The sequence below is a fragment of the Cyprinus carpio genome, chromosome A24 (genome assembly GCF_018340385.1).
Source record: "Cyprinus carpio isolate SPL01 chromosome A24, ASM1834038v1, whole genome shotgun sequence".
Classification (NCBI taxonomy): domain Eukaryota; kingdom Metazoa; phylum Chordata; class Actinopteri; order Cypriniformes; family Cyprinidae; genus Cyprinus; species Cyprinus carpio.
This window is the reverse complement of record NC_056595.1, coordinates 5,446,126-5,455,057: the sequence shown is the minus strand read 5'-3', so window position 1 is coordinate 5,455,057 and position 8,932 is coordinate 5,446,126. Positions and strand designations below refer to the sequence as shown.

Sequence of the window (8,932 nt, the reverse complement as noted above, 5' to 3'; positions counted from 1 at the left end):
TACAAACCAAGCTTCACCCATATTTCACAGGAGCATCCGAGAGGAAACCTTCACGTCAGCATCCTGCTTGGCAGACTGGTTTGGCTCTGTCCAATCTTCTTATTTTGAGGAAGCCATGAACACAAGTTTGTCAGTCTAAATGACTTAAAAAATCTTCCTTTTAATAACAAGACTGCTACAACTGTGACATTTGAGCCTCCAAAAACTTTCCAAAAAAACACAACATTATTCCATTAAGTCTAAAATCTATTTTGCTCCCTAAAGGCATTCCTGCAAGTGAATATAAACTCCCAGTGACCAATAGACATGGGTGATTAAATATACATGGACGTGTAATGGACTATAGAATAGCATTTGGTACATGCAAACAGTACAGATATCATTATAATAGAACATTACATTAAAACTACCTGTCTGCAGTGCTGTAGAAGTTCTGTCATCGATTACTCTCAGTCGTCATATGACTACCTTTCTACTGTAGAGCACAAAATGGAGATATTTACAGCAAAATATCTAAGCTGCTCTTCTCTATTTAGTGAAAGCCAGATGTTGAGCAAAATGTCCAGTGCAAAATAACTGAACACTTTTATGTTTTTTTTTTTTTTTTTTTTTTTTTTATGGTGCTTTATCTACTTTCATTGAGATCTCAATCTGTTTGTGTTCCATGAAGGAAATAAAAGGTTTAGAAAATACAAGGGTGAGTAAATGATGATAGATGTTTCTTTTTGGGCTGAACTGTTCACTCTAATAGTTTCCAGAAATAGTGGATGCTGTTAGAGACTTTCTAGTTTGCAACAATATATAATTCTATAAAACAAAAAAAAAAAAAAAAACAAGCAGTAAGACATGCAGTAAGTGTTTGCTTTGATGAGCTTGGCATTATGTTGAAGGACGCAGGTTGAGAACTGAATCCTCAGCTAAATAATTTTCTTTATTGCATTCCAGATAAGACTTCAGTGCCTCATGTGTTTCCATTACGCTAATACCATTTTAAAATGTTAATTTCTTCACAAGCCGAGGTCAGATCAAAGCCTGGGCTGTGTTGATGCCATGCTTGACTGAACACTCTCTGCTAAATGGTAAAATAAAGATATTTTCTTCTCAAACCTATAAAAAAAAATGAAATAAAAAAAATACATAAATGACGTACTGCCACATTCTCTTTCATTAGCATCCATAACTCACAGCTCATTAGGAGGCATTATTGCCAACTTGTTTACTGTAGCTTTAAGAGAAAAGTTCAGTTTCCACCAAATATCCCACTTTTTTTCCCCAACAAATACTATTTTGGTACGGTTTATGCAAGACACAATTTCCGTTTCAGTTCTTTTTCTTTAAAGACAAATTCAAACAAAACAGGTTGAATTATAACTAAAAGTGACACAAATAACAGTACATTCACTACACAATGATTAGACAAACATGTGTAGTTTATAAAATTGTTTTGAACTACATAGTGTGACTATTTAAATATAATGCTGAAATTAGTAATCTGCCAAAATATTCAAAAAGAACAGTGCCCTGCTAGAAATACATTGTGTTAGTCAGACATCAACTATTACAGGCATTCATGAAGCGTCACATACAGTAGAGATGTTTAAACTGCAAACCAGAGTCATAAATAATAATAATAATAATAAAAAAAAAAAAAAAAAAAAAAAAATATGATGGTGACTTAATACTTATTATCCTAAATACTGAGCCCCGCACATGGCATGCAGGAAAAAAACAATAGCAGGCTAAGTTGTGTGCATGATTTACTATTTCGTTCCCTCGATTTATAAATTGTGCGCACAATTTACTAATTCGTTCCCTTGATTTATAAATTAGGTGCACAATTTACTAATTCGTTCCCTTGATTTGCGAAATCGTGCACACGATTTATAAATCGAGAGAACAAATTAGTAAATTGTGCGCACTACTTAGCAAATCGAGGTAAACGAAATAGTAATCGTGTGCATGTTTTAGTACATCGAGGGAACAAATCAGTAAATTGTGCACACATTTTATATATTTTTTTCTTGCATGTCATGTGAGGGGCTCCGTACTTAAAGGACCTAAAACACTGCAAATTTTGTGTGTACTTAAAGATCAAGATTGCCCTCTTCTGGAGACACTGAGTACTATAAAAAATAAACTAAAAAGCTCATAAATTCTAATTCTTATTTATAAGCTTACTGTTAACATTACAAATTAAACAAACGATAGATAAGCTAAATCACACAATAAATAACACATTACTACATTACTGCAAATTACCTCTTTCTTTTTACTTTTTTTGGACCACTTTTAGCTGTTTGCAACATCTGTTTGCATGCAAAATATATTTTTGGGAATTAATAAAATTAAAAGTGTTGAAAATACTATTTCCACAATAAAATATAACTTGGTGTTGTAAAGGTGTATATTAATCATTCAGTGTAGGTATTAATGCAAAACTGAATATGCATAGTTGTACTGACAGCTCTTAAAAGAAGAGTTCACTATTTAAATTCTGTCATATGGCTTATTTTATGGTGCTTATGGGGGTTAATAAATAAATAAATAAATAAATAAATAGTGGCCTGGACATGCTTTTAAATTGTTCCTTTCATGTTAGAAAATAGGAGACCATGAAGGAAAGAACGTAATATGAGCTTGGAGTAAATAGTGGCAGATTTATTTATTTAATTATTTTGTGGTGAGCTATTCCTTTTAATGCCATATATGTTAATCTGTTATGTATAGATGAGAAAAAAAGAATAAAAATTAAAATAAAACAATACACTTAAATCGGTACAAGCAGCTATATCACACACCTCAAACTACTTCAGTCTCTAAAATCACAGTTCTTTACACCCCTGGCTTGATATTCACATGCATTCCACTGGATTTCACAGATGTATGATGTGCAAGGGTAAACATATTCTCTTTTCACCCGTTTCCACAAAGCCGTACGTTAAATCACCGTCTGCATTGCAACTAGTTATTCGTCTCAAAAAACATGAAGTCCTGGAAAAATGAAAATAAAACAAAAATGATTCATAAGCCACACTATCAAACCATATTCTCTGTTCGCTCATACTCACAATGAGAAAGCAGGCCCCGATCATCACTGCCTTCATTCTCACATCAAGATCCATGGGGAACTGGATCCCAAAGTTGTCTGAATCTGTGAAGGCCTCCCGGAGAAGTCCTGTCCACTGTTTGCTGATCTTTCCAATGCTGACTTCATCCATGGTCAGAATTTCAAGGGGACATGATAAGTAATAAATAACATTTCAAAATATTCAAATTGTGGGATAAAAATCCATGCTTATTTACTTGAAATGACAGTTCCCCCTAGTGGACATTTATACAAAGAGCAGAATAGCCAGCAGACATAAACAGAAAGAAAGAAAAAGTAAAAATCTGAAGTTCTCCAGTCACATGCCATTGTTTTAACAGAGCTGAATTATTATTCACATATTTACATACTGACATATTCTCCATAAAGATGCTTCAGTAGCACAACACAAAGAAGAACATTTGTCTACGGATGAATCGTATAACCAACTGTTTTTTTTATTAATCTATGTAATATTTCTATTGTTTTTCTGACAATTAAGAACATTGCCCCACACAAATTATGAGTGTATCGCAAAAATAAAATAAAATAAAATAAATGGTAATTTCAACTTTTTATCTCATAATTTACTTGCAGTGTTGAGTTTATATCTCATCTCTTTATTTTTATTGCAAGAAAAAAGTCAGAATTATGAGATAAAAAAGTCCCAAATACCTTTTTTTTTTTTATTGTGAGATGTCTTTTTTTAAATTGTGAAATAAAAAAGTCTGAATTATGGGATAAAAAAGCCACAGTTACCTTTTTATTTTTAATCAAAGAAAAACAAAAGCGAGAATTGTGAGATGTAAATTCAGAATACAGAGAAAAAAGTCTGAGAAGAAAGAAATTCTAAGAAGAAAGAGGCAAAATTGTACAATATACAGTAAACTCAGAATTGCAATAAAAAGGTGAGTGATTATTTTTTTTTTTATTATTATTATTATTGTGCGTTTATATCTTGCAATTCTGAGTTTAGGAGTTTATGAAAAAGGAAAAAAGAAAAAAAAATGAATTGTGAGATAAAAGACTTCTATAAAAACCTTCATAAATTGAGGACACAACATATTATATAATGATGCATAAATGCATTGCAAAATATTACTCTTTTTTTCACTTTACAGTAAAAAGAATTTGAGAGCACCATGTGCCTAATTGAAAATAATGCTAAAAATAGGCTATGAAAATAGGCTTTTTGTTCATCATGTGTAGTATGATTAGTTTTGTTTCTGCTAAAACATCAGTCTCAGTTCACCAGCCTAAACAAAGCTTTCAGTGAACCAAGGGCTATGTGATACAGCAACTAAGTCATTCATTTTCAGTGAGAGTTAGCAGTCGTTGTTGTCTGTGCCCGTTTGATCACAAGGCGCTGGAGTTGTTATACCTCAAAGTCCACGTCTGGCAGGCAGCTCCAGCCACAGAACGGCCCCTGGAGCTTGAGAACCGGCTCTCGGCGCTCATTCTCTATGGTGAACTTGGGGAGGAAAGGGTGCCACTGCTGTAGAACATATCCCACTGTGTTCCCTGGAGGAGCCTGGATCTCCAGCTGAAACAGGAGAAATAAAGAGAGCGGAGAGGGTGAAAAGAAGGAATTAACAAAATTGCTCCATTAATCATAAACATTCTAATATTTTCTCTCTGGTCGATATCAAAGTGAGTGGTATCTGCAAGCAAACGATGCAATTCTCAGATCTAAGGTCGCATTTCAGAGCCATTTTTGCCATCCAGGCAGATCACCTCTTGCAGACAACACGGGAAGAAGCAGGACATGCATTTCAGAGGACGGCTGACTGTGATGATTTCCTGTCCGAAGTTATCGAGGATGCGGATGGTGAAGGATCGCAGCGGGCCGCAGCACTGACGGGTGAGACAGTCGTTCTCCTCCACCGCGTAAAACACGTTCTGACCCATGGAGTTACGGATCTCATATTTATTATTGCTCTCAAAGCCTGCCAAAGCTGCATGAAACCATACAGAGGACTTTTCAATTACTTACTGCATATTTAGCATTAGCAAAAATAGGTCTAAGAAGAAATTGTAAGAAACTGGTGTACATACCTTCAATAAGCTCAACTTTCTGTTTGATAAGAAGCTGATCCACCTAATCAAAGTTGAGAAAAACACACACAAAAATAAAGTTGATGTTTTCATACAACCACCATATAAACAGATATATACATATATATACACACATACACACACACACACATATACATATATATACATATATGTGTGTGTGTGTGTGTGTGTTTGTGTGTGTGTGTGTGTGTGTTATTATAGGAAATCAATAGAAACATTTGCTAATGCATTTGTTTTAGAACAAAACGTTAAATTATTCAAAAAGCCATCTTACCCACTAATGTAAGATACTAAATCAAATATTCTATTTAAAATTGTATTGTGAAGCAGGTTTTAATGAAAAGTGATTATGTCTGAAATGGATATCTAATTCATGGAAATACTGAATAAGAACCTTATTAATTATAATAAGTATCTTAGACCCCAAGGGTCTAATTTCATAATTTTACTTCAAAATATGAAAACTATTTTTTTTTACTCCACAAATCTAAAATGTATCCACAAATCCCTCATTAACAAACACAAAACCCTTTAATATTAAAAATTATATAATTTCAGAGATCACTATTTTCCAGAGACACACAATTAGATCAGTTAACCAAAACTGTTTCGACTGACTGAACCTCACAAATTGTGAAATTCAAAGGAAATTGCATTAGCAGATATTATAATATTAATTACACAGCCGTGTATTATTAATATATGGCTATATAAAATAACATTTTAACTTACCTGTGTCAGGTATTCTAATCCCGGCGGAAAGCCTGGTATTCCTTGATTGGGAACCATATACATATTCATAGGCTGGGGAAAAAAGTAAATAACTAAATAAATAAAATACAGTGAAGAACAAATAAATAAAATAAATAAAAAATATATATATATATATATACCGTAAATATAACTAACCAATAACATAAATATATACCATAACACAGAAGTCGTCTAAACCTGAACCACGGAAACATATATATATATATATATATTCAGTAACATTTATGCATTTGTCCACTGAGAGAAAATACCATAACACAGAAGTCGTCTAAACCTGAACCACGGAAACATGCACTATTTAAATCCTATATATAGTGTATGGCTTTATGGATAGCCTTGAAATAAGAGAGAAATATAATGCATCTGATTTCGTCTTAAAATAATTATAATATAGGAACGCGACCTGAAGAAAAACAACAGTTTATGACATGCAGCAAGTGCGTTCAAGGCTTATGTGCCTGCAGTGACTGACCAGATTTATCCCTCAAACATATAAAAATCACGCGCATGGTTTATGAGCAGCATGACGCTCACGGACGCGTTAAATCTGTTGCACAAATCTATTTACAAGATCAAAACTCACCTGCGTCTTCTTATGATAAGGACTATAACGGCTGACTTAAGAGTCTCGGCCCCATTGGTTGGCATGCTGCTCACGTGCTCCAAAACGCTTTTTACGTCATTACGCTTCGGTCGAGATTTCCCGGAAGCGAATTAACAAATCCTACTATGGTAAGCCCTTTGCTCATGAATATTAATTACGTAATATGCATTCGCTCGTAATACTATCTGATTGGCTGAAAGGCAGACGTTTGTAAGTGAGCGCTTAACTCATGAATATTAATTTGGTGTTAACCTCAGCACGTCCTAATTAATATTCATAAGGAATAGTTTTCAGCATAGTATTGCCTTGTCTAAATACCCACACTTGCGGGCTTTGCACTTGATCACTATAGACTACTTACATGACGTATTTCCTGTGTTTGGCCCAAGTGTTCAAGTGAGGATGAAGACCGCAAGTGTGAGTATTTGTACAAGGCATATGATCCGATTGAAGAAGAAGAAGAAAAATTCTCTTGCAGGACGCACGACGCAGAGATGCCACCTCCGCAAAGCATAATGAGATTTGTTTCATGAGTTAAATGGATATACCATAGTACTGAATGTTTACCTATATCATATATGTTTATACAAATGGCTGTAAATATATGCTTTACAATATAGAACAAATTAAGGGCGTTTAGAGCCGAGACAGATAACTAAAAGAATAATGTGCAGTAAACTACAAAAAAAAAAAAAAAAAAAAAAAAAAAAGAAATAACCTGTTACACTGCACTATTTATTTGCTTCCTACAACCTCTATTCTCCACAAAAATAGGTCCCTAGCTTAAAGTCAATGCAACGCAACAGGTAGCCTGCTGGTGAAGGTAGGTAATGGGATGATACAGTTTCAGGTGAAACCCCTGCTGTTATCATTTATAACTGCAAGAGTCGAACACTTTTACACTAGGATACACTGAAAGGTTGATGAACCAATCAATTTGTGTGCAAGAGTGCTATCAGAGAGGTCAGATCCCAGGGGTAGAAGTACAGTAGATGGCAAAAACTGCTGTGAAGTCCGGACCATCACTTTACAGTATTCCATGTAATAAACAGACTTTATCATGGCAGAGGCTGCAAAATTACTGTAACCCAATCTGAAAAGGTCAACTACACTACCAGTTCAGTCAAAATCAGGAAGTTGGTATAGTACAGAAGTCACCCATAAATCATATAGTGCCAGCACTCACATTTTGTACAGTATAATTTACAGTATTTGACAGTAAACTCTACTCTGCTCTTTACCCTTTGCTTATAATATCATGTATTCATTAATCACACCTTTTGATACACATTAGAACAGTATTTCTCTGCCCTTTTTTTTTTTTTTACTCAAAGGCCTCCTGTTGCAGACATCAGTGTTTTTTAGCATTTCAATTAGAATCATTTAGATTATTATATTTATTATTATTATTATTATTATTATTATTATTATTATTATTATTATTGTTATTATAGTTTAATTTAGATTAATTATTTTATTTTATTTATTTTAGTCCCGGTCCCATAAGAACTACTGACCTATAATATAACAGTAGAAACAACCTTGTTTCTATTCTAAATTTAGCCCACAGTCTGTCCTTTTAAAATTTTGGATGGCTGGCTTAATGCTAATATAAAGTAACATAATATTATGTCACTCAATATAATGTGAGTGCCACACTATTTCACAGAAGTTTAAGTCAGGTTTTTTTTTTTTTTTTCTCGGTATTTGATGATACTAATAAAAGTGATAATGCAATGCTATTTCACACTATTTTATTTTGATTCAGTTAAATATTGATTGATTGATGTGTGTGTGATGCAAGATATGGGTGGCTTTTGTCCTTCAAATCTGTTACTTTCTTCTGTGTTCATTCTTCTAATCCGAAAAAAAAAAAAAAAAAGATATAACAGCTGAGGTGGTGCTGTTGATGCGATCTGTATGTTTCTGGCCAAAATTCATATTTCACTTTTTTTCCAGAGTCATGCTGATACGTTTTTGGTTTGGCATTTGTTTACATGGTATCTATGGAAGATAACTCTGCAGTGGCCACAGGAGTGCAGTATTGAGCTAACACAGATCCATGGCCACAAACAGGAGAAACTGTTCAATAATTGTGTGGGTAATCTGGATGTGAAACTACCTTGATCGAGTGTGGGTGAAAATGACCCATATACCCTTACATAGTGCACTATTTGAGGCGACAGGCATTTGTAGTTGTGACTGACACCATAGTGAACAGTATCAAGTGCACTCATTCAATCCCACAGTGCACCTGAAAAATGAGTGTACAACTGATCACCAGAGACTAAACATGCACTGTGAGTGTCACAACGAATGAATTCCTGCATCATCTGTGAACCACTTTCAACTTCTGAATTCACTCCTTCAAGTGGTATATTGGTGGAGTTTAG

The 8,932-nt window shown here is 34.0% G+C and overlaps 1 protein-coding gene across 1 annotated transcript; it reads right to left on the bottom strand.

Moving 5' to 3' along the window:
- Positions 1-1,898: 1,898 nt before the first annotated feature.
- Positions 1,899-5,962, bottom strand: si:ch73-206p6.1 (phospholipid scramblase 1). The gene is made up of 6 exons (XM_019117599.2): positions 5,894-5,962; positions 5,141-5,183; positions 4,820-5,040; positions 4,467-4,628; positions 3,069-3,227; positions 1,899-2,991 (listed from the first exon to the last, which is right to left on the bottom strand). Exons 1-6 carry the CDS (start codon positions 5,960-5,962, stop codon positions 2,962-2,964), a joined length of 684 nt encoding a protein of 227 aa, XP_018973144.2. The 3' UTR covers positions 1,899-2,961.
- Between the last annotated feature and the right edge of the window lie 2,970 nt (positions 5,963-8,932).

Excerpts from the sequence above, each read along its gene's own strand:
- si:ch73-206p6.1 (XM_019117599.2), bottom strand. The coding sequence starts at position 5,962 with ATGAATATGTATATGGTTCCCAATCAAGGAATACCAGGCTTTCCGCCG. Across the intron at positions 5,041-5,140 it reads GAAAGTTGAGCTTATTGAAG|CTTTGGCAGGCTTTGAGAGC; the intron begins GTATGTACACCA and ends GGTTTCATGCAG. Across the intron at positions 4,629-4,819 it reads TCCCGTGTTGTCTGCAAGAG|CTGGAGATCCAGGCTCCTCC; the intron begins GTGATCTGCCTG and ends CTCCTGTTTCAG.